Source organism: Amblyomma americanum, chromosome 2 (assembly GCF_052857255.1).
Source record: "Amblyomma americanum isolate KBUSLIRL-KWMA chromosome 2, ASM5285725v1, whole genome shotgun sequence".
Classification (NCBI taxonomy): domain Eukaryota; kingdom Metazoa; phylum Arthropoda; class Arachnida; order Ixodida; family Ixodidae; genus Amblyomma; species Amblyomma americanum.
This window is the reverse complement of record NC_135498.1, coordinates 79,718,667-79,743,876: the sequence shown is the minus strand read 5'-3', so window position 1 is coordinate 79,743,876 and position 25,210 is coordinate 79,718,667. Positions and strand designations below refer to the sequence as shown.

At 45.7% G+C, this 25,210-nt stretch overlaps 1 protein-coding gene across 2 annotated transcripts in view; it reads right to left on the bottom strand.

Moving 5' to 3' along the window:
- Positions 1-3,622: 3,622 nt before the first annotated feature.
- Positions 3,623-25,210, bottom strand: part of LOC144121477 (uncharacterized) — a 46,462-nt gene continuing 24,874 nt past the window's right edge. The window contains exons 6-10 of one of the 2 annotated variants that reach the window (XM_077654702.1): positions 24,411-24,500; positions 14,526-14,595; positions 9,103-9,199; positions 6,910-7,061; positions 3,623-5,844 (exon numbers count right to left, since the gene is read on the bottom strand). In XM_077654702.1, the coding sequence (XP_077510828.1) occupies positions 5,721-5,844; positions 6,910-7,061; positions 9,103-9,199; positions 14,526-14,595; positions 24,411-24,500 (533 nt within the window). In that variant the 3' untranslated portion in view covers positions 3,623-5,720. Of the gene's footprint in view, positions 5,845-6,909; positions 7,062-9,102; positions 9,200-14,525; positions 14,596-19,581; positions 20,307-21,585; positions 21,814-24,410; positions 24,501-25,210 lie in introns of those variants that run through there. The other variant, XM_077654703.1, reaches the window with a different exon arrangement.

Here is a 25,210-nt window from a genome sequence, read left to right as displayed (position 1 = left end):
GCAGTCACAAGAAAAGTATGTGCTGCCTGCGTGTCGTCTGCTAGGATGGATACGGCTGAACCCTTTACATCGGGCGGTGGCTCAAGCCACCTAGCCATGTCTTGTGAAATTTTACTCCTGTCTTGCTTTTAGCCACCAATCAGATAACCTTCGCTTGGTTACTTCTAACCTCTTAAAATCCACTTTCCCTTCACTATCCCTAAACCCCAATGCCTTGGGTAAGTCAGCCCCGCTGCCTTCCAATGTAGGGTGAAGCCCTTTACAGAAAAGTATCAAGTGTTCAGCCGTTTCCTCCTCCTCTCCGCACGCAATGCACAAAGTGTCTATCTCCTGGTACCTGACTCTATACGTCTTAGTCCGCAAAACTCCAGTCCTGGCCTCAAACAGCAAAGAACTTCCCCTACAATTATCATATATATTTTCTTTGACAATTTCCTGATTAAAGGTCCGGTATGTTTCCAGTGCCGATTTCGTCAGCATCCCTGTTTTCCACAAAGCTCTCTCTGTTCCTTTAACCTTTTTCTTAACCGATAATTGCTGATTTGCCCCCTTACTGCTGTCCAGATATTTGCTTGTCAATTTTCTAGTTCGCTTTCTCCATTTCGTGTCAACATTCTTTATAGAGGGTCATGTGATAGCGCCGCCGTACGGCGGACGCGCGCTCTACGGCGGGCAGAAAAACCCCTGACGCTTCAGGCATGTTCTTCAGGAGGCATTGCATTAACCATCCGAGGACCCTTTACTGCATGCTTTCGACCGACTGCTGTCCGCAGTGTCTGTCTTTTCTGCCGATGTTGTCATGCCCAGAAATTCTGGACAAAAAAGCACTTTTGAGCGGGAAACCGTTTATGAACGCAATTTTTTCATATATTCTAAGATTTCACTGTAACGATCAATATATATCTGCAGATCACCCGACGGCGGTCTTGTGTGTGTGTGTGTGTGTGTGTGTGTGTGTGTGTGTGTGTGTGTGTGTGTGTGTGTGTGTGTGCGCGCGCGCGTGTGTGTGTGTGTGTGTGTGTGTGTGTGTGTGTGTGTGTGTGTGTGCGCGTGTGTGTGTGTGTGTGTGTGTGTGTGTGTGTGTGTGTGTGTGTGTGTGTGTGTGTGTGTGTGTGTGTGTGTGTGTGTGTGTGTGTGTGTGTGCGTGCGTGCGCGCGTGTGTGTGTGTGTGTGTGTGTGTGTGTGTGTGTGTGTGTGTGTGTGTGTGTGTGTGTGTGTGTGTGTGTGTGTGTGTGTGTGTGTGTGTGTGTGTGTGTGTGTGTGTGTGTGTGTGTGTGTGTTTTTTTCTATTCACGTTCTTGCTATCTACAAAAGCATTCCCCATTGGTTTTCGATGGCAGTCTTAACTGTTCTATGCGATCGCTGGAAGCATTTTAAAAGAAACACTTTGTTACATATCACAATAATGGACCATTACCTTCAATATTTCCATAACAGTGTCTTACAATTTTCCAATTTTCAAAAATTTTGCCCGAGAAAGCTGGACTTGTTTGCCGAAAATAGAAACGGTACCTTTCGTGTACATCAGGCACGTTTTCTCGGAAATCTCCGTCAAGGGAGTGGATTAAGCCCTAGCTAAGACCACCGATAATATTTGGGTGTACAGTTTGGCTGCCAGCTCATCGCAATTACTTGCATACCCATCGTTGCTGCAGTCTCTTCGTCCTATTGTCAGAATGACCAGCTCGTATGCGTGGCTGCAAGCCACCAGTGCAACTTTTCTATCAGTACATGCATAACCTGCCATTGACTCTTTTTGTCTAGGCAGCCCTCCAATGAATCAGTGAAAGGAATCAACGAATCGTCTGTTCACTCTTGAACTGAAAAGCAAAAAAAAATGGGAGAATGCTTACAACATTCGTATACAGTGCAAAAGCACGGCTTATCCATATATGCAGAAGTGGTATTTCTCTACTTAACACATTCATAGATCCCTCATACCACTCCTGGCGCAGTGGTGCGCCGCTGCACAGAGATGGCAAGTGCTGCCACCGGTGGAATTTGTGCGATTCGGGTTGTTTTCGGACAGACAAGCAAACGCTAAGCGATTTTGCTCGGGTTAGAACCACCGGATTAGTGCTTTCTCACTGAAAATTGCTCACTATAGCGAAGAAGATGCAAGGACTCGAACTCTGAGTACATTTCCTGTAGCGTATTCCACGCTTCTCTCAAAGTCCTGCGCTTGCACCCATGTCATTCTGGTCACAGCACTCGGCAACAAGAAAGAGAAATGCGCACGCTTTACTGCCAGCCTCCGGTCAATCATGAATTTCCCTTAGTCATCTGTGTGTATCACGTCTGTGCATCCTTTCTGCACCATTGCAGATATTCTGCACCTTACTAATTATGTGCAAAATACTTGTTCGACGGCAACTTTGGTGAATTGAACTCGAGCGCTTACGTCTCCTCAATCTAGCACATATTGTGATGCCTCCGAACTGTCGTAAATGGAGAAATTTATTGTAGTCGCTCCTTCCGAACCGTTTCGCCAGCTCATGCTTTATTAGCATTTCTGCGTGGTAACCACCCCGCGGAAGTGTACGTATCTTCTGCGAAATAAGTCCAAGGAAGGTGTTAAATGAAGTAGAGCGGACATATATATATTTTTTTTTGGTTTACGTGTTTCATTGGCTGATCATATTTGGTTACAGGCGCGAAAAAAGGCACAACACAAGACAGAAGACGGGATGGAGCGCTCCCTCCCGTCTTGTCTTGTGTCCTTTTTTTTCGCGCCTGTAACCAAAGATGAACAGTTACCAACTTGCCCAGCAAGTCGTTCTTTTATTCATTGCCTGAGATCGCTGCGATGCGAGGCTCGAGCTAGCCATCTTTTTTTTTTCTTACAGGGCAAACGATGCAAAAGAGTCCGGTTGTCGTCCTCTGCGGTATTCGAGAATACCACGTGATCTAAATCCGTTGAGCTGCTGTACTGCTCGTACATGTACAAGGTGTTCTACCTAAGACTTTGCAAATTTTTTAAAAATAGGCTTTTTGAGTTAGAACGCTTTTTTCGGCAAAACATGTCAGCGGTGCAGTAAATAAGAAACAAGATAAGACATGCTAACCATAGCAGGCTGGTTAACTAATAGTGAATAGTTAACAGAACTGCACAGCCCCCAAGCGCTTCAGCAACAACGCTGTTGCTATGGCTGTCTAAGATGGACGGTTTCCGGGAAAAACTATAGACTGAGTGAGTGAGAGAGAACATAACGCCACGTGAACATCTCCGCAAGTTTCAGCAATGAGCATTAGATACGGTTTTTTCCATCTTGGTTTCTTGCATGCCAGAGAAGGATAAGCAGCTCTTGAAGGGTGCGGCTGGGGTTGGAGAAAAGAGGGGGGGGGGGGGGGAATATCTCGTAAGCAGCATGAAACTTTATTCCCAAAAAAACACAAAAAAGGGGAAGGGCAACTCGTTTTTATGACAAAACGTCCTCCTCTTCATTGTTCAAGAGAAACCAGTGATCGGCCCCGCCTCCAACCTTTAAATGAGCTCGTCCGTCGAAGACAAGTCTCAAATTAGAGACCCGCTGCCCCATAGCTGTTGCAAGCTAAAGCTGCAGAAAAGTACAGTTTCACTGATCATGCGGCCTAAGAAAGGCATCCACAGTCGCAGCGCAAGTTTTCAGGGGCGTAGCTTGTTTATTGAGCATACAAAAGAATCCCACTATACAGCGAATGAGGCATAATACTGAGAGCGTGATCGCCATCAATATTTCCTTGAGCGCACGCACAGGCTGTGGCAACGAGCCAGCGAGCACCTGGAAACGTGCACGACGCGAAGGGCGCACAGATATGTCTATATGATACAACAAACACGCACACGCTGCTGAAGCAAAACGACTGAGTAAAAAAAAAAATGTTTGACTTTCTTTTTTACCTCTGAGCGAACTAGTCACGTGCAGTAAACGTCTTTCGTGGCCCGCTGCTCGCGGCTCATAGATTTTCTTCTGGTGTCCATTTTGCAACTAATACAGTGCTAGTAAAAAGCTTGTAGCCCATCGCGGACACGGCCAGTACTACACCGCAGTCAGAACGCAAGCTTAGCCGAGTGATGGCGCTGCTATCAGTGGCACACGCCGTAATTGGGGAGGCCCTGGGCGAGGAGGTCGTGTCCCTCTCACCCTCGCTAAACTTCACTATCAACAAAAGCATGAGAGCGAGAGGAACACTCTTCGCCCAAGGCAAGCTGAGTACCGGCAAGCGCCGCCGATAGCGGCGCCACCATTCGGCTGAGATTGCGTTCTGGCTACTTGTGCAGTGGGCTACAGCACTGTAAGCCACATGCACATACTGTAGGTCATGACAGGCGCCTCGCTGTTTTGCGGTCTTCAGTGTGTCCTCGCTTTGACGCGTAACATTAGAAGAGTGCAACCGGCCGCATCAACTTCAAAAACCAAACTGACACCAGTTTCGGGCAAACGCTTCAGTGAATCCTTATCGAATCATAAGATGACATTTTTACATCAGTGTTCTTTTTAATATTTCTGAGTACAGTAAGAGCGAGTATCGAGGAAGCTGTATCTACTCTGTCCCTTTTGATAACGATGGCTACGTTGCGTAATGACTGCGGGTAATATACTTTGTGACACCATCGCAACGGTATGCGCAAGAGCGAAATGAGCCCCTAGTTAGCTTATATCACCTTATGCTTCGCACAGTGGAATTCTTAACCTCGCTTTCATAGGAATGTTATTACCTGCACTGCTAGGAGCCAAAACTGCGTTCTGTTGAGTGCCACCGAATTCCGCCATTTCGACATTGCGGCTTTTTGTCTGTGACTTATTCACTCATAGGTAAAAAAAATGACAAAAGAGACAGTCAACATGAGTAGCTATCTGAGTTATTTCACGCATTGTCATCCATAATATTGGAAGATTCTAAAAAAAGGTAAGATTGACTGGATGCGCAGGGATATTCACGTAAACGGCTTGCGAGAAAAACACTGAAGCAGTATTAGCGGCCGCCTATACTTTTCAGTATATTTTAAATTCCTATTCACGATTAATATGTTTTGAGTGCTTAGTTCAGACAGTAGAGGAGGTTAAAAATAAAGCTGTAGCCTCTTCTAACATCGCACTCTCTAATTTTTTTTTCGGCACTGTGCAAGTTTCTATATGTACCTTTGCCGTGCTTCCAGCCGTTCAAAATAATAGTAAAACCTCACTCTCATTTTAAATAAAATTTCGGACGTCACCAATTAAAAATCCGGAAGTGGTTAACCAATTTGTTAGTTCCAACATAAGGATTACTCGAGTGTAATAGGCGACTGCGAACAACCATGCCTGATTTTTCATTTTTTTTAATGAGGAAGTATATTTTAAAACTGTTTCATGTGACTTAGACCTACCCTGTACAGTGTAGCTTTATGCGCACTTTATAAAGTAACACGCTCATTTGCATAGAATAGCTGCGAAGCGCAGTTCCCTGTCTGCACTTCAACTTGGCTTTCTCGTTAAAACGAAGTTCTTGCAATCGTCGCGCCTTTATACAAGCGTACTCAAAAATTGCTCAGTCCATCGATTGAAACGTCTCGAGAAAAACGCGCGTCAGTGCCACGCTTTAAAACTAACATAAAAAAGGCAAGTGCGATGGGAACTGTACACTCGCGAACGCGCAGCGCTTTCGGCTTTGTTTTTTCATCTCAAAAAAGGTAGAAAAAGGAAGAAGGGAACAGTAGTAGACTAGAGTTAGTTGAGGTTCATAGAGGCGCTGCGCGGTCAGTCCTTGTTGACCAGGTTCCGGTACAGGCTCTGCACGTAGGTGAAGACGCACTTCCAGTCGGGCTTCTTCATCAGCACCATGTCCTCCACGTCGAGAAGCGGTGAGATGCCGGCCTGCTCCCTGCAAAGCGGAGGGGGACGCCACTTTAATTGTGTGCTGTTCAGAGCTATACGCCGCGACAACTTTTTATGGCAGTGGTGGAAAATTTAGAGTTAAAACTCTTCCTACCCAGAGGAATATATATAGTCTCAGCTAGGTCTTGTTCGTTTTCTCTGAAAACATAGTATATTCAGTGTTCGTTATTTAAGGAATATTTATAACACAACTGTCAACTTTCAAAGTTTAAAGTAAAGGAAAAAAAATCTTGGTTGCAACAAATTTGCTAGGCACGTATAGTTACAAGGAGCCTCAGTAGATGGCGCCAGCTGCTCCAGAAAAGAAATGGATTCACCGTGGGGAGAGAAGCGAGCCAGGCGCACCGTCGAGCGGCTGAACTACTCGTATGTTTCGAAATGACCCAGTTACACGCATGCTCTGCCGCTGTAGTCTTCCCTTCATTGCCAAGAAAAGTGGTCGCCGAGTATAGATGAATAGCGATGAATGTGGCAGCTTGTGTCACGTGTTCCTTCCTCTGCTATCCTTGTTTACTTGTTTGTTGTCATTTGCTTTGCAAGTTCGTTGCTTGTGTTCAGGTGTAAAACACGGGACAAAATAAATCGTGTGCACACCACAAATCACACGATTACTCCTGTGTGAACAGAAGCAGCGGCAACGAGCGCGGAGAGCACAGAGAAAGCCACGTGGCACGTGCGCCATGCAGCGACGTCTACTGGTGGCCGTTGCTGTGTACGCGCCAAACACGCGCGATTTTTGAAAGGTACCGGCGATGGCCAAAATCTGTTAAATCACAGCGTTGAGGATAATCGCGCTTTCAAAATTCTAAAAACAAAATTGAATATTGTTAAATGCCGGTTACAGATTTCTCTTTGCAAGCGGGGTCCTAAATGCATTAGTTTAAAGCAGACTATTTATGATTCATCTGCTTTCTGACGACCACCAACGTCAGTATTTCTATGTCGCCGATGCTATACGATGTCGCCTCAAAAGGTCTGTTTTAATTATTACTTAATTATTACTGGCGGGCTTCCCTCAAGTGTCTTATATGAGTGTTGGTTGGGCACTTACTCGGCGGTGCGGAAGGCGAGGTCGAAATTGTGCCTCCGGTTCTTTGGGTTCAGCTGGTCGTAGTCGAAGGCCTCCGGGTAGAAGTGATGAATGAGCGCGCAGAAGGCCATGCCGTCGTTCCAGCTCGTAGAGAAGTTCTGCACGTCCACATGCTGCAAGCAAGACATGACGTCAGCTAACCCTGACTTATGTGCCACACCGATAGCGGTCCACTTTGAACCTTGCTCAGGACACTTTCTCTTTCATTGTCAAGAAGTATGGCAGGAACAGCGGATGCCCGAGGCCTTGCATGGCTTCTGTCTCTGCGTTCTCTCCCTTCTTGTCCCCTCTTTCATCTCTCCACTTGGAGCAAGACCGTGACTGCGCATTTCTCCTTCCAGAAGCTGGTCGTTGTAAGACCAGGCCTGTTATAATAAAACGACTTTTTTTAATTTGGATTACTTTCACTCCTTCACATCTACCAGAGCGGCTGACGTGTTCCGACGATAGCAGGGTTATGGCTTCACTTGCGTGAGCGACGAAGAGCGAAAAGAGTAAACATTAAATGGAGTTAGAATAGCATTGTTACATTATCCCGGACCAACACTGGATTGCGTGGGTGACGGTTCGCACGTGGTGGTTTCTACACACGAGGGATCTGCTGCTCCGGTTGACAGCATATACCACGGTATTATATGTGATGAGGTTGCTCCTACAGTGAGCAAATGTACTGAAGTGAAGGACGGTAATACAGTAGAAACCGAATATACCGCACCCGAAGGGTTCGCGAAATAGTTATTTATGTGGATATATAAAAGATCACAATAGATAAGCTTACCAGCGACCTACAAGTGAGAATACATTGCACCCACGCCAGTGACATGTTCCTTCCACAGACATGCCGCCGGCCGGCGCGCTGACAGCACACAGCTCGCTAGGCATTGCTACGTCTAGGTTGCCTTGAATCGAAGCCGCCGCGAACGGTGCTTTGAAACTAGCAATTACTTTTCATAAGTAGTCTAATCCTATTACAAATACATTATAAATAAAATAAACGCCCGCAAAACTAAGCTACAGTTGAGCGAGTTTATTTCAGAATTTATAGAATATGCAATTGTCTCGGTGAACAGGGTTAAAGACGACACACGAGGTCACCTGACTAGGCCCTAGAGCCAGCGATTAGTCCGAACAGTGCCAATGGCCCGACGAGAACATTGACGGTGTTTTCGCAACATATTCAGCAGCGAAGCAGCTTGGCTTCACCGCATGACAGGAATGGGGCGTGGAAAGTAAGTACAAGATACCGAAGGCCACCGCAAGCGCACACGAGGTTTCACAACGCGAGCGCTGCCAGCATGAAGGAGCACTATGCCACGCCGCCCACCAAACTCTGTGGCAGGAAAGTGTTCCAAGAGCGCTGTCACGAGAAGCGCAACTTGCAGGGGAGGTGCGCAGTGTTCGATATATCGAACATCCGTCGAAATTGCAGTTCGATACACATCACGCATTTATCATACTTTTGCACATGTTTTTCAAGGCATAATCTGTGTGCTTCATACACCAAGAATTCGAGATACCCGGTTTCAATACATCCGGGCTCGACTGCCCTTTGTTGTTGTGCCTCCTAATCTATTAAACAGACCCATGAAGGGAATTTCACAAAAAGCCAGTAACTCACTTCGCTCGTTTCATCTAACCCTTCTTTGGTGGATGGGAGATAGATTTATTTTTGAGCAGTTTTTGTATTGGGCTCTACGGCTCACTACGATTGGTTTTTCATAAGTACAGTCGTTTCTGACTAGATCTCTTCCCTAAAATTCGACTGATGATTCCAAATTTACTGTTTCGGTGTAGGATCTATCTTCCTGGCGCAAATTTAAGCCTCTGCACTCCGGTCCGGTGTGGTTGTTCAAGCCTTGAGCTTGTACATTCTCATCCGAACCTCATTATTTTTAAGGTATGACCGCTACACCAAGCAGCCTATACCAGTAGACTAGCAATTTGGGCTTGTTGGTAGGTCATGATGATGTGTTGGTAGCGCAAAGATACAAGCACACAGCAGATCTAGAACTGGACTGGACGAGTGAGCTCGTCTCTGCTGTGTCCTTGTGTCTTCGCGCTACCAGCACTTCGTAATCAGCCTATACCGCTGATCATTGGCGTCTATCAGCATAGCGTGCCTATCTGCGACCCCTGAGCAATAAGCAGACTCACCTCATAGCCTTTGGTCTTGCTCTTGCACCAGTTCAACAGCATCTCCTTGATGTCGCTTGCACTGCGCGCCACTCCACCTCGCGGTGGAACGCTGAAGCTGCAGCGGGGACAGATAGCGTTGCTTAATAACTGTGAAGATAAGTGATGTTCTACAACCTTTGTCCGTAAAGTTCCGAGACTGAGTCAATTAAAAAAATGCGTTTAACATTGAAATCATTTGTGCAGCACCCCTGCGAAATAGTCTTTTTTGCAGTCTATACACAGCTTCCAACGCTTCTTGAAGTCTTGGAAACAGTTGGAAAACGCTTCTTTTGGCAGGGTTGTCAGCTCCTTTGTCGTGGCGTCTTGAATGGCCTCCACGCTCCTCATTCAGCAACCTTTTAGGGCTCTCTCCCCTCCCTCACCCTCCCTTACCGAGCGATGGGAGACCTTGCTAACCAGCCCCGCCGTGGAAGACCAGCTCGTCCTGCTCTCCAGGGGCCAGGCGGCTAGGGAAGCATATGGGTCCCGTGAAGAGGGAACCACTCCCATCGACGGCGTCTAAGCAGACGTCGAGCTCGAGTCAATAAACTTGTTTCTCTCTCTCTCTCTTCTCACGAAGAAACAGGGAAAAATCGCATGGGGAGAGGTCAGGTGAGTATGGCGGATGGGGAAGTACAGTAATGCTGTGCTTAGCGAGAAATTTTGTCACGCTGAGAGCAGCGTGCGGCCTTGCGCTATCGTGGAGAAGGCTCCATTGTTCAGATGCTCATAAGTCAGGGCGACAGCGTCACATTGCATCACGCATGTGTTGGAGCGCGCAGATATAAAACTCTTGATTCACCGTCTGCCCTTGTGGGATGAACTCGTGGTGTATAGCACCTCTGGCATCGAAAAAAAACTACCAGCATTGTCTTTGTTTTGGCTTTCTGTCGCCGCACCTTTCTCGACGCCGGAGAGCTTGTGGACCGCCATTAGCCGCTCTACCTCTTTGTTTGAGGATCATATTGAAGACACCATGTTTCGTCTTCAGCAATGATGCTGTCGACGAATGCAGCATCCTTCTCTGCCTCGGAGAGCAAATCAGCGCTCACTGATGCCCGCGTGTCCTTCTGGTCCAGTGTGAGGGAGTGCGGCACAATTCTGGCATTCAGCTTTAATTTCCCCAAGTTCTCACGCAAAATTTGGTGGCATGTTGTCTTGCTAATGCCGAGAGCATCTGATAGCATGCGGACTGTAATGGTGCAGTCTTGCTGTACGATTCTCCTGACCCGAGCCACGCTGTTTTCATTCCGTGAAGTTGAAGGGCGCCCCTGCCTTGTGCCGTCTTCCACCGACGTTCTCCCCGAAACGAACCTCTTGTGCCACTCGAAAACTCGCGCCCGCGATAATGTCTCTGCCGTAAGCGTCACGAAGGAGCTCAAACGTCTGTGTGGCTGTCTTGCCAAGCTTCACACAGAATTTTATGTTTACACGCCGTTCGAGGTTGACGTCCATTTCGCCACATTCACTCACAGGAGAATGCGCAGACGACTAGAGACGTGGATGGATGGATACGGCTGAACCCTTTAAATCGGGCGGTGGCTCAAGCAACCTATCCATGACAGGAAATTTTACTCTTCTCTTGATTTTAGCCAGCAATCAGATAACCTTCGCTTGGTTATTTCTAGCCGCTTAAAATCTACTTTCCCTTCACTGTCCTTAAACCACAATGCCTTGGATAAATCAGCCCTGCTGCTTTCCACTGTAGGGTGAAGCCCTTTACAGAAAAGTATCAAGTGTTCAGCCGTTTCGTCCTCCTCTCCGCACGCAACGCACAACGTGTCTATCTCGTGGTACCTGACTCTATATGCCTTAGTACGCAAAACTCCCGTCCTGGCCTCTAACAACAAAGAGCTCCCCCTATAATTATCATAGATATTTTCTTTGGCAATTTCCTGCTTAAAAATCCTGTATGTTCCCAGTGCTGATTTCGTCAGCATCCCTGTTTTCCACAGCGCTCTCTGTTTCTTTAACCTTTTTCTTAACAGATAATTGCTGATTTGCCCCCATACTGTTGTCCAGATATTTGCTTGTCAATTTTCTAGTTCACTTTCTCCATTTCGTATCAACATTCGTTCTATACAGGTATCTGAAAACTTTCCTAGCCCACTGATTTTCCCCCATTTTTCTCAATCGCTCCTCAAATGCTATCTTACTGCTAGCTTCTCTGCTCTCGAACGGCGCCCATCCCATATCACCCTGTACCCCCTGATTTGGTGTATTGCCATGTGCTCCCAAAGCTAGCCTCCCTACGCCACGTAAATTTCTAACTTATTTTCTACATGTAGTGCCATCTAGCGGCCGGCACAACAATTAACATGAATGATTCGGGTTAGCCCGAAGAGATGGCGCTACACATACGCTGGTCCAGTGACTAGCACCAACATTTGTTTTGGGGAAACATTTCTAGAGAAAATAAATTAATCAGTCTCGAAACTTTACGGACAAACGTATTACTTGAGCACTGAATTGTCTGATCTTTTGTTTTATTTGTGGGAAAATAGACAATTCATTGGCTGATTTATTAGTAGATGAATAATTCTATTGCAACTGTTTTCCAGTTCAGTTAGTGACTAGTTGACACGGTCACTAATTTAGATTTAGTTAAAAGAATTTAGGAAATAGAACAGGAGTGCGTTTGGAAAGTTCCGTAAGGGAACAGAAAGACGCGGTAGCCGAAAGCTAAACATAGCGAAACGAGTTCCGTGTGCACAACTTGTCCCACGTGAACTGATGCTGCTATGTACCGGGTCAGATTAGGTAAGGCACGCCAACGAGCGGCTAGACTGCAGCTTCTTAGTAAGCAAAAAGCAAAGCTGGGTGCTGGTGGACAATTCGAGCAGCCAAACCTCAAATCCGGCCCCGGTATCTTGGCCGGAGAGGGCTCGGTTGTCATTGTATGCACCCAGGTGTATCGCAGATCGTACTGCGCGTGCGTAGCGTCTCAACCCAACATAGACAGCGCGCCAAAACAGGTCCTCAGTTCATAACTTTTCCGCGCCAATATGCCGCATCGACCAGCTTTTCTGCCCCTACCCAATTATTTTGCGCCTACACTTTAAGCCAGAAAAGGCTATAGAAAGGCTACACACATTGCCAAAGCCATTAGTCCTGTCGAAGAGGAAAATTTTATTCCTTAAAGACTAACTGCAAAGAGACGTCAACCATGGATATGGACCTCCTTCACCCCGCGACGTCACGAAGATGCGGTGGCGCTGATGTTAGCAGCGACTTTCGCATGGTAGGCAAAACAGGTTCCGCTTGCCCGTGCCTACCGCAGCTGCCGCAGTTACCGGCGGCTGCTTCAAGCCTGTGAACTGCAGAAGCAGCATATATTGACCAGCTGCGTCACTGCTGGATCCGCGTAGTAGCATGAAAAATATTAAATTAGCCTCGATAGGTTTCTCGCGCATAAATGCCGCATTCGGAAACTGGCTAACACGCATTGGGCCACGGTAGTAAAGCACGAAGTCTGGGAGTCGATAAGCACTGCCACTCAATGCACTTAATAGCATGCAAGTTACTGCGTTCATTCACCCGAACTTCAGGATAGTAGGCTGATAATTGCTCAAGGAAAAAAAAAGACATATGTAGCTGCACACGTACTCATCACCTTGAGCCGGAGTGCACGGGGCGCCGACAGGTTCACTCGCCCCCAAGGAATGCGTTTTTTTGTTAATGCACACCATGTTTAAATGGCGCGTTTTGTGACGTTTAATATTTACTTGAAACTGTTTCTTGATATGACGACGTAATTATTTCATTCGAGTCGAAAGAAGTCTGGTAAGTTGTGTCAATCTTGCGCGGTCGCGTTGGTGTGCTTAGAATAGCGTACCTTAAGTGTGCTAAACGCCATATGCTTTTTCATTGCATCATGCATGTGTCATGTTTCATGAGGTAATACATGATCGCGAAGCTTGTTTGGAAAGAAGCAGCCGCAGGCGTGCTACTAACAGACACGTGGCGAGATTGAGAGGGGACGCGGCGTGAAAAGTGTTTTCGTTATTCATGCATGCGATATATAACTAAACTTGGTGCAAATATGAAATTCCTACGCTAGTTTCAGTCATTCCTTTTATTTATAGCTATACCTGGTGCAGTTCTGGGTAATTATAATTAACACCGTCGTCAAGTCCCCCCAAGCTTGGTCTCAAATAATTGAGTAGATAGTGCGCAGTTTTTTTATGCCAGCATGTGCATAAAGCCCTGTTCTGTATGATGACGCGATTAGTTCTTTTTCTATATGATCAGTACTTATGCATGCATAGTTACATGAAAACGTTTCTTACAAAAAATAACTAACACAATACTGCACGTGTAGGGAAAAAATCGAGAGATTTATTACGCGCCTCAACGTCTCAGGAATAGTTTGCGACAAATGGAATCATTTGATTTTCATGCGAATTACGAAGGTGAGTGATCCAGTCGCAGAAAATGTGAGAAGTCAGAAAACGAACCTTAAAGTTTATTCCCTCGTTTATGGCATCTTCGCTTTCGCTTTGGTCAAAGAAATGCGGCACTGAAATCAAAGAAATTACCTCACATTTTTTGACGACCACACTTCTAAAAAGCGTAATTTATAAATTTGTACTCAATAGTTTGCTATAATTTTTCGTCACGAAACTAGACTTCAGGGCTAGGAAAGAAAATAATTCTAGAAATAAAAAAATTTCACCAAATCGACCAGCTTAACAAGAGGACAAGTCGGCCTGGCTGGTGCGTGGTCATGCGGCTAAGAACAGCGCTAAGCGAAACAGGAGATCGGGGACACGACTCTGTCCCCACTTTTCGCGCAGCGCGACACGTACGTATGTCAGCAGACGATGAGCGCATGTCTGCTCCGACGAAACAACGCCAGCACTTCCCCTCACTACTGTCCCGAAGTAAAATCATTCCGGCTAGTGCATGCAGAGTGTCAAAACTTGTTTTATTCAATGCCTAGCGCATAAATAAACGGCAGGAACGCTTTCTACATGTTTACTACTAACCATATACACAATACACAGTGGCAAACTATTTCTCTTTATAGGCTGCACGTGGACAACGCGAGCTCGTGTACTTCGACAAATTACTAAGTTGGAAGCATCGACCATTGCTGTGATACGCAGAAACTGGAAACGCGCCTACAAGCCTTGAAAACCCGCGCACAACACCTATCCGCGACGCCACTCCCCGACCTTTTGCCTACCACGAGCTCGCTAGCGACTGCAGCGCCACCTCGTTTGTTTACAAACATGCAGGAGGTCCATACTCTCCACGGACTAACCGTACGTCGTGTTAATTGGTCTGTGCTGTCCTCATTTTACCAATTTTTGACTAAGAGTGTTTTCTAGAGGCTTGCGCGAACTACCGACTTCGCGGACTGTTGGCGTCGCAATGCACTCGAAGGCGTGCGTACTCACCTGGGTCTCGCATCCTTTTTGGCGCCGGCGTCCATCTGCTGGAACTTGGCGAAGGCATTCTTGGGAGAGTCTGCGCAGGGTCGAGAGGGACGTGGTGGAGGTGTGTGGGACATCGTGGTTTGACGAACACCGCAGCAGAGAACATGGGACAAGGAACAGGGGGTTAAGTCTACTTTTACAATTGTATCTACGCAGTCCCACGGTAACAAACAACTCGACCTACAGCGCACCACTGTTTTGCAGGCCTATAGTCACATGGGACTCAATCGCGTTTGTGTCGCTGCGGCATTGCGAATGCGATCGTATTTTTCCAGGCGGGCGGATAACGAAAGTGCTTTGTTGGAGCCCCCGAAGCGGTTCTTTTGTTTGTTAAGATACTACCCCACGCAAGTGACGGTAGGAGCGCTGACGGATGCTGATTTAAACCTGCCTATATCAGTTTACCAGCAGTGACAATGCCACGAAAGCGACATTCCGCGCGATTCGGCGTTCCATTAAACAAGCTTATCTTCCTGACGCTTGACCAAACAATGTTTTTCGCAGAAAAACGGAGATCGGGGTTCCCTATTGTTGTAGTCACTTTTTTGTTTCTTTTTTGCATAAAGCTTCTATTGCGGCTTTATTGTAGTGATGTCTACATTACGGTAGCATTTCGAGCCTTCAGCGTGGCGGCGCCGTGGCGGTGGTGGCGCTGCCACCCTATGGCTGCGCCGCCACGCTGTCACGTCGTTGGTCACGTGGTGCAAAGCATCTGCCGGCGCCGTGGCTGATCGCATGGTTGGTCAGGTGACCGAGTTCCACCCGGCCAGCTGTAGCTATTGCGTCACTCCAGGTTTAACCAAAGCTAAACCACCGCCAATTTTTTGGTAATAGTGCCATCCTGTATACGTTTATTTTCGTCAGCGGTGTTAAGCCGGTCCTTTGTGACGCCAAGCATTCAGGTTTGCCGTAGTTTCGCTTCTGTTAGCTACACAGCAAAAAAAGTTTTTCTTTTTATAAATTATTTCGTGCAGTCATATACCTCCCCTCCATATGCTCTTTCGTTTTCTCGGTAGTAACGATAAGGGTAAGAGATAAAGCGTACACGCACAAAGAGGGTAGATAATGGCCGTATCATTGCGATAAAAAATTTTAGGCCACTATTATTATTTGTCAATTAATACAGACAACCTAAACAGCTTCTAAGTAGATACCACTAAACTAAGATTGGCCTACGTTTGACATAACCGGCAATGCTAGTGTGAGGCTCCAAGAGAGTGCAAAAGAAATAACAGAAAAAAAAACTAGCAAAAAAGAGAAGAGCCTAGACATAGAAGAGAGAGAAAGAAAAAAAGGAACATGGGACGTTAAAAACGACTTCATGGTAGTACTTGTTCCCGTCCTAAATAAAAGTCGGAAAGAAGTCGTGATAATTGTCGCTTATAATTTTTTTTTTCTGTGACTTGCTAAAACGCTTATCATCTTGTGGATGTCTCGCCTCGTCTTCCTTGTTTTGCTCCTTCACTGCGGATGTGCTCCTGGCAATGGACTTATCGCTAGAGTTTGTGTTTGTCAGACAGACATTGTGGCAGCACGAAACATTAACTTAAATTTCACAAAGTAAAAAAAAAGGTAATCTCAAACCATTCTGTTTGCATCTTTCGACACCACTGATGTTAATACGACAGCGAAAAAAATAAACAAGGAAGATCCTGTGCTAATAATAATGTAGCGTGATTGTTTTTCCGTTTCGCTGTAGTTTGAGTATGAACCGCATACGTATTCATATTTCGTGACGCACGTTCGGTTTGCTCACATAAAGTTCAAAGGCATATTACTGATGCTTTTTTTTTTCTGGTATACTGCGTTTACTGTGAAACTACGCAAGTTTCGCATGACCCTTGTTACTCAATTTTCGAACATTTATTTTAAATAATAAATGAAATAAAACAACCTAACCATGACTGCACAACGAGACCTCGTAAATCGACCACTAAAGACTTCAGATCTCGATTGATACAACGTTGAACGCTTGTTTTAGCAGGTTATTTTGCCCTGTTTACCTATTATTTTCACTTTTTAAGGGGGCTTTATAACAATTACACAACTGCGCCTGTGTTTGCTCGCTCGTTCATTTTATAATTTTGTTATCACAACCCTAATTAAAATACTCATTTTACCATAAATTTCATCTGTTTCTAATGACATATGTTTAAAGTCGGCTTGCTGTTTTAAAGAACATATAAGTATAATGATTGTTTTATTCCGAGAGCTAGCGTGGGCAGAACCAAATTCCTTCTTCCATAGCTACCATTTAGAACACGACGGATTTCAATACTGCCGTATTTTCTGCCACTTTTTAGAATTTTCTAATCTGCAGAATGTCCTTAGCACTCCTTTCTGCAATACCGTCGGGTATGGCCAGTACATCGTATAAATATACAAATATATAAACAATAACAACTGAGGCGTACTCGTACGGCTGAAACAGAAAACTACGTAGCTTTCTTAATCGTAGCGGTCAAAAAAATATCGTATGAAACTCGTACCCGAGTTATAGTAGGCGTAGTTGAATAAACGGGTGAGAATGAATCGGCTTTAAAATATTCTTTCTTTAGTGAACTGGCGCTCGCGTGAAGTTTTCACTGGGCGGAAGACTTTGCCTTTACTGTCATTGGCTTCCGAATTACCTGTTTATTTCGTAATAAGATGCTTTGATCACACCATGTCACCGTCTCTCGTGGGGCACAACATGGTACTAACGCAGTATTTTTTGTTTTCTGAACGGCTAGTGTAAATTACTTGTTCAGCAAATGTTTTTCGAGACAGACCCACTGGCGAACAGGACCACGGTGCCACAATTTACTGCAAACATAGAACCAAAGTAAGCAGGAAGGTTTCTGAAAGCTGTCCCTGATACATAAATCTGACAAGACTTGTGTAATCTGCTCAGAGAATAAATAAATAAATAAATAAATAAATAAATAAATAAATAAATAAATAAATAAATAAATAAATAAATAAATAAATAAATAAATAAATAAATAAATAAATAAAAGAGAACAGAGTTTGTAAAACTTACATGGCGGCCAACATTAAGTCATTTCCAGATTTGTTTGCACTTTCTAGCATTTTCATCCTGTCGTATTTACGGTTGTAGGTTGTTTAAATTCGTATCGCTTTGATGCACGTCTGCTATCTTACGTGACAAAACTAAATAACACGGGATGCATTAAAACACGCCATTTGCTAGATAAGCCTTGACAATATGCCTGCAACACCGCCAACTGTATAATTTTGAAATTCTAATTTAGGCTTAGTTTTAATACGAACACAGAGCCTGGCCCCGGGATACACTTCAAGCGCATTTTAGACGTCTGGGGTTCAGTCGGAAGTATGCACACGATATTTGGTCTCCGACAAGTTAAAATTGACGAAAGTGAGTGATTTATTGAAACTAGCCGATCATCTTCAACCGAGCGGGCTGTGGCTTTTTTAAGTTTTCTAGAAAATGAAATGCTTGCTGCCTCCAAGCTTGCTAATAGTAGGCTTAGTCGCGCACCAACAAATGACCCTTTGCAGGCTTTGAACTTGCTGTTTCGCGTTTTTTTTTTGTGGATAACTTAAAGAACTGTGAAACTTCGCTCCTGTTTGATGTCACGGTTTCATTCCGCGTGGTATGAAGTCGAATAGATAAGATGTTTCTGTCAATCGCGGTACTTTTCTCTAAGCGCATCCACTGCATCGCCCGGATGGCTGTACTTGTACCTGCCACTTGTCCTTGTAGCGATGAGGTGAATAAATGTCTGCGCTCGCGACTTCCGGTGCGTCTCCCGAAGAGAGCGTTTTGCCAGCGACGACCGCGGCAAGCGTCGAGAGACCAAATAAGCAGCGTTAACAGCGGTTTACTCGGTCTACGCAGGACCGGGTTAGTGACGTCAAAGAACCGCACACAGGCAATGCCGCAGAACACCACGGGAAAATGTGAGAGCGAAAGAAAGCGGGTTAGCGGGGTTTTGCTCGTTGTTTTTTTGTTTCGTCTGCTCTGCAATGCAGACAGCACGCTCACCTGCTTGTCGCAGACATCGACGGGTCTGGTAGACTGTGATGACGGCTTGTAGGGCGAGGAGCGTGTCCGATCCGGGACTTGAATTTCGGACATGCGCCTTGTGTGAACTCTAGAAAGAGATTTCTAGGCGCACCAATGTTACTTACTTCTGGTTCATGTTTTAAATTCTTTTTAAATTCCTTGCTCTTTTTTTTCTTACTTGATACATCTACTCAAGACAGAGACAGCTTCTATAGCACATATATTGATTACGCGGTACCAAATGTTTTTTTTCTACCGGCTGTTAAAGCCCCCCAAAATACCTAGAGAAAATATAGCTTCGTGAACACCGCTACTATAATCGTTGGAAACTCGGCATTCTAGCAGCTGAACATTTTGGGCGTGTAAGAACACAAAAAGGTTAAGTGGAGGAAATCGAACGTTCTGTACGTCGCTTCAGTTTCATTGTGAGTTCATTGTATTTTCGTCTTCGTGAATGTTTTACGTTACAGAGGACCGAAATTTAATTTAATTTTTTGTTTAATTTAATTTTAGGCGCGGACTGGCCCCACTTTTTCATCTGTTCTCTCCTTTCTTTTTCTGGTTACTGTCACGACAACGCCGCTACAGAAAGTGCTGCTGATAGTTTTGTGTGAGTCGAACGTTTTCATTTACAGTAAACATAGAGGAACATTATTTAACGCCGAATTGGCAGGAATTAACATGTAAAGGCTTTGTCAAAAATATACATGTCCGACAGATTTTCGATACTAGGCCTTGAAGTGTGCCTTTGTAACCCATTGGGAGGTCCTTAACTATGGAGGTGTTAGTAATGCAGCTTTTGTCTCCATGGAGATGTTTGGAACACTGGTTATGAAAAACCAGACACACAATTGGATGACGCATGAGCAAGGCTTGTGGCCTGTATACTTTTAAAGAGGGCTGTACTTATACCGTGAACAAGCATGCATACTCGTGGAACCTCTATATATAGAGTAAAGAAAGATCAAAGCCAGAAAGAGCAAGATATAACGTGTTCATTTTGTTTTATTATGCTAGTTCTTGAAAAACTAAGAACATATATAATAATGTGACTGAACGTTGAACACTTTGATTCACCTCTCTACCCGCTGAACTATGCCTCGAGTCTGACAGGTTTGAATGTCTTTTCATTTTTTCGAAACAAATGCAACGTAAACAATAAAAGCAACAACAAAAAACTTACAAAAGCAACAACAGTAACGGAAACATAACGTTCACATTTCGCGCACGTCGGCCCTGGATGTCCGTCCAGTAGTGTGCGGTAACAATTCACAGCAGTTAGTATCGTAGTATACTCTCGTCTTTCTTGTGCACGCCATATATGAGATCTTCGCTAACCGGTACGGAAAAAACAATGTTACAAGCAGTTCGTTGTATCGGGGGCATTTCACTGTGTCGAACTAAGCAGGAAAACAAAGAAAGGTAGTGTCGTTCCCTCTGGGCTTCCTCTTTTTTCATTGCGTCGATATATGGGTCGCGAAAGTTGTCGTAGTCTTGCTCTGATCCGGCTTGCCCGTGCTCGGGTTCGCTCGCGGGGTGACTCGAGAGCGCGAGAAAAGGTGACCAGGGAGATGGTGAGTTGTGGAAGCACGGTGGTGAGTGGAGTTACCGGGCGCCCGCCCTTTGCTTTGGCGCATTCTTGACCGCGGCTATGCCGCCCTTGAAGCCCGTTGTGCAGCTGTAGGGGTTCTCGAACGTCACGTCTTCGGGTACTGCGTGATGACGTCGTCGGAGCGGGAAGAGAAAAAACAGAGAGAGAAGATGCACTAAATCAAAATTTTGGTTAACGAAGCAAGCCTTAAATACGTTAGCAGAATTCGTTCTAGCTTCCCGCGATCACGAGCGGCAGCAGGTTTGGAGGGCGTACAAGAGGTTAGCATTGCACACCTTATTGTTCATCTTCACTACTGGGCATCGTCTAGTTAACCTCTTTTGCCTTTCCGTCCTCCTGTTTCTCTCCATCTCTCTTTCAGCACCTTTAGAGGTAAAGAGTTTATATGATAGAAAGTTTGAGAACCTCCGCGCACAGTTTTCTCAATGATATTTTCGACAGTGTTTGCTGCATAATTTTCGGTACAACTTTTTTCTTGCAGTATTTACCGCATAAAAAGTTGGCTTTTTCGCATAAATATTATGCACGCAGTGAAGCCAGCTTTACGTTGCTCTTTCTTTCTCCTGGCGGTGCTCACGACAGCACGTACTATGGGTGCTGCGATATAGGTTCCTTTCGGTGGGGGGCTGTGACATGTCCGTCATTTTGAATCACGGCCTCATTTAGCCGCATCAAAATATTTTTGCGGTAATCAATACTTTGGCGTCTTTGGCCATAACAGCGTTCAATACAGCTTCCAGACATTGAGGTATTAGTCCAAATGAAATTTTAGGATCTTTATTTCTATTCTACTGGTGGGCGCGATGCTTGTGGTTCAAAATGGTGTCTCCCGATTGGACAGTAGGTGTCGCTGGCCTTCCGAATGAAACCTGTATCGAGGCATTCCAAAGGGAAACTGTATCAAGACATTCCAAAGGAAAGCTGTACCGAGTCGCCCTACCCGTACAACGCGTCGGCAAGACCGCGGGGTTGCACGAAAAGTGAAGAGGCGAGGCGACGAAATTGGTTTCGAGACAGAAATTGGCTTCGGGTCGATCGCGCTCTGCCGTCAGGTTCTCCGTCGGGTTTTCCTCTCGAAAGTAACCGTCAGCGGCGTACTCCAATCGCTACTGATGCCGAATGCTCTGTTGTGAGCGTGCCATTATACTAGATGATGAGTGGCAAGGAAACAAGCGCATCCTCTTCCTTGCATTTTCGTTGGCTATCGGCAGGTAGCCTTTTTTTTTCTGCCGGCAGAAATATTCTCCGTGCCGATAGTGCCCTCCACCGGGTTTTCCGCCGGACGGTGCCCTCCGCTCGCTCTTGACGCCTAACGCCCTCATGCGGACGTTCCATATCGCAGTGACTCGTTGGCGCATGTGGGACGCCCGTGTACCCACCTTGCAGATTGTTGTACTCCTCGAGGCAGACGGTCTTGGGCCCCGCGCCTCCAGTGCGTGCTGCCATCTGGTAGGCGGCCAGGATGCGGCGCTTGCGCTCCTCAGCCTCCCGCTGCCGGGCGAGGATGCCGCGCTGCATGGCGTCCATCTCGGGCTCCTCGTCGCCCGTCAGCGACAGCTGGCGCCACGCGGGGGCGCCCGACGTCGTCGGGGAAGACGCCGGCACCGCTGGGGGACCACCAACGCTTCGTCCATCTCTAAGTCTCTCGCTTCGCGCCGCAAGACTGACCACTTTGCCTTTCCTTGACAACCAACATCTGTTACTCTAAATCTGCACAAGCTATTTCGCACACGACCTCTGTAATTCGCCTCCGAGTGTAATTCGCCTGCTGGCTGAGTGTGGGCGGTATGTTGGCCAACCATGGCGATAGTTTTGCAATCTCTGCGCTTCTACAATTTTGCAATCTCTTTTTTCGGGAACGTAGATTTTTTTCTTTCTCGCTATTAGCTCATGTTGCTTAGTTCTGCTACCTCGCAGAAACTAGGACACGAATGAGATCTACGTTAACGTCAGGGGACGATCATCACTGTCTAGAATCTAGGTTGAAATCTAGGTCATCGTCGCTGCCACAATTTTTTTTCCGCTACCTGTTTAGAAATATCACCGTTCTACGCGGAGTTGGGCATTTTAACAGGAGATTACTGTAATACAGTGTTAGCTGAACCAACGACTGTCACAACACCGGGTACATGTTCCACGCATAAGCGGTTGTGACACACAACATAAACAGTGCTGAAATAAAAACAATTTTTTTTTAAAGAAGAGCATCTTCTTTCGCAAGAGAGTTATGTACTACACTCTATTACACTACACTACACTACACTACGGTGTTACTTAATTCTAGCTATGTCTACGGACCTACAGCGAAACAAGGTGTGCTTTTCTTCTCGCTTTTAAACAGTGCAGAACAGCAAAAGGACAGCGAAGAGAGAGCGCGCAGAAACACGCAGACATCACAAGGCTTGCATAACAGGAACGCCAACATAAGGGGCACAACACCACCAACAACAACCATGCGGGATCATGCGCACGAGGTGTCCAAAGAGGCATGCTGGGAAAAATAGCGGAAAAACGAGATAGGAAAAAAAATAATGCAGCGGCGTTTACGTCGCTACAAGGACAAGGAAACTTTTGACACGCGTTGCGCCGACTCGAAAACTAGCATATGCCACCTCGCGTTGCTCGTCAGTGGCGCGTCTACTGAAGAAAGCTGAGCGTTTATTTCTATCGCTTTTTTTTTTTTACGTGAATACCCAAGATTTATTTCGCAGCATATATCTAGGCTGCGTCGAAGCAGCTACGTCACATCGCGGCGATATGTCACCACGCACAGTGGCTACTTGGATGTAAAAAGTTGTACGCGACGTTGATCAACATCAAAAAAGGGGACATGGATTTGAATCCAAAGGCGTTATAAAAAACGAACCAACGCATTCTTTCCAAGCACGAAAAAAATTCACAAAACATTGAAAGACAGGCACTCTCGAAGCATTTTTTCCTACGCGCTTTAATATATACTTTTTTTCACATTGAGTTGACGGCTGTTCGCTTTCTTTATGTGCCTTTCGTCTACTGCGAAAGAAAGGTCGTTTTATTTTTCATGCGGCACATTCAATCTTGACACGATTACTGAAACGCCAAACAGAACAATATTCATACTTCATAAGGCGAACTGACTTAGTTTTCGAAAAGTAACAGGCAAAACTATACCAGAATGCTTGTCTCTTCCAATTTGCGCATGCTATTTCAGTTTCAATTTGTCATCAGGATACTCTAGAAATAATTTTACGCTTACCTACTGACTATATAACCGTCCTTCTTAAAATCCCACAAAAACAATTTCTATTGACGATGCCTCTCAGCGCCTGGCGCACAGTCGGTAGTATCATTCTGTCTCACAGTAGATGAAGCGCAGCCTTGCTCAAAAGTTCCCAGGTCGCATAGGGTTTGTTGGGGATGCGGATAGCTGTGCATTGAAGGACAACCTGAAGCCCCATATATTAGCAGTGCGAGATCTTTCTGGAGCCTTCGAGCTACAGGGTTTCCATGATTACTACATTACCCTCAACAAGCGGTAGTGTCGAGAGAAACTGGTTTCAGCTGCAAACCTTATGTGGCCTGGGAACTTCCTACCAAGACTGTACGTGCTGCATGTGCTCTTTAGGGGCTGATAGATTTAACGAAAGTGACAAAGACAGATTTTGTAACGCACAGCGATCTTCATCTCACAGTTCAGAGCAAGTTAACTCGTTTCTAAATGTCGTGTGCATGATAAACCGCTTGAAAGAGACTCACATGGAAGGCCAATCATTACGCTGTTTAGGGCGTGTTTTGATCGTTTCGAGTACATTAGTTTCCTCATGAAGCGAGGAATGAGAAAACCCGGAGCTGCGGAGAACACGGGGAACAACTTTCCTGCAGGTATGAGTGGCCACATTATTTCTGGGCATTCCTAGGGGCATTCTTGGGTCCTAAAGGTATATCTTGCTCAAATTCTACGCTATTTGCATGCGCCATTCGTGTGTGCTACTAGCATTCGAAAGAAAACTATGGGCTACGTGTACGAACAATGCCCACATGAGCTACATGTCTTACCCATTGCGCTACAACACCAGCAATGAGTAGGTCTGCTATTGTGTACCTGCTATTGGCAAGTGCCACTAACATACTCAGTAGCGTACTGAAGGGACTGAACTGCCATTCGTGGGCTGCGGGCACAAACTGGTACGCTTAAATAGAAGAAACAGGAGGCACGAGTACTGACCTTTGGTGATCTTGGGCACACCACCAGCCGCGCAGAATGTGGAAGAACCAGTGGCAGCACCGGTGGGCTTTGGCGCCTCGAACGTCGACACTGTAATGTTCCGTAAGCGCGCTTCGTATTCCAGAACGTCGCAGCTTTTATTAGTGGTCATTTTGTTTAAGGTTCCTCGAAACCGATGCACATGTGCTGCACGCTGGCATAAAGTTCACTTTCAGATGTCGTTTCATATATGCGAACTCATGCGAATATATCCATTATGGTTATGTTCAGCTACTTGTCCGTTTTTTTTTAAGCTGAACCATTCCATAACAGCTGGCTGTGTAGTTACATCATGTTAAGCATTGATGTTTGTTTGTTGGCGTCGGCTTGTTCCACTGGAAATATTCACGGTGATATCGTATGGCTGATCGAAATTCTTTCTGGTATTTATATAACATACTTAACTAAGCCTCAACTGCGTTTCGAGTAGGTTCGATCCGGCCGCGGTGGTCGAATTTCGATGGAGGCGAAATTCTAGAGGCCCGTGTACTGTGCGATGTCAGTGCACGCTAATGAACCCCAGGTGGTCGAAATTTCCGGAGCCCTTCATTACGGCGTTCCTCATAGCCTGAGTCGCTTTGGGACGTTAAACCCCGTAAACTTAACTGCGTTTTCATTCTAATAATTTCTGCAGGATCATTACCGTTGTAGCGCTGTGAAATCACTGTCACGCGCATTACGCTTTTACAGGTAACTACAGATAACGGAGCAACAATGATGTGTTACGATTTTGCATGCCAAACCAGCTTATCGGCTTGGCT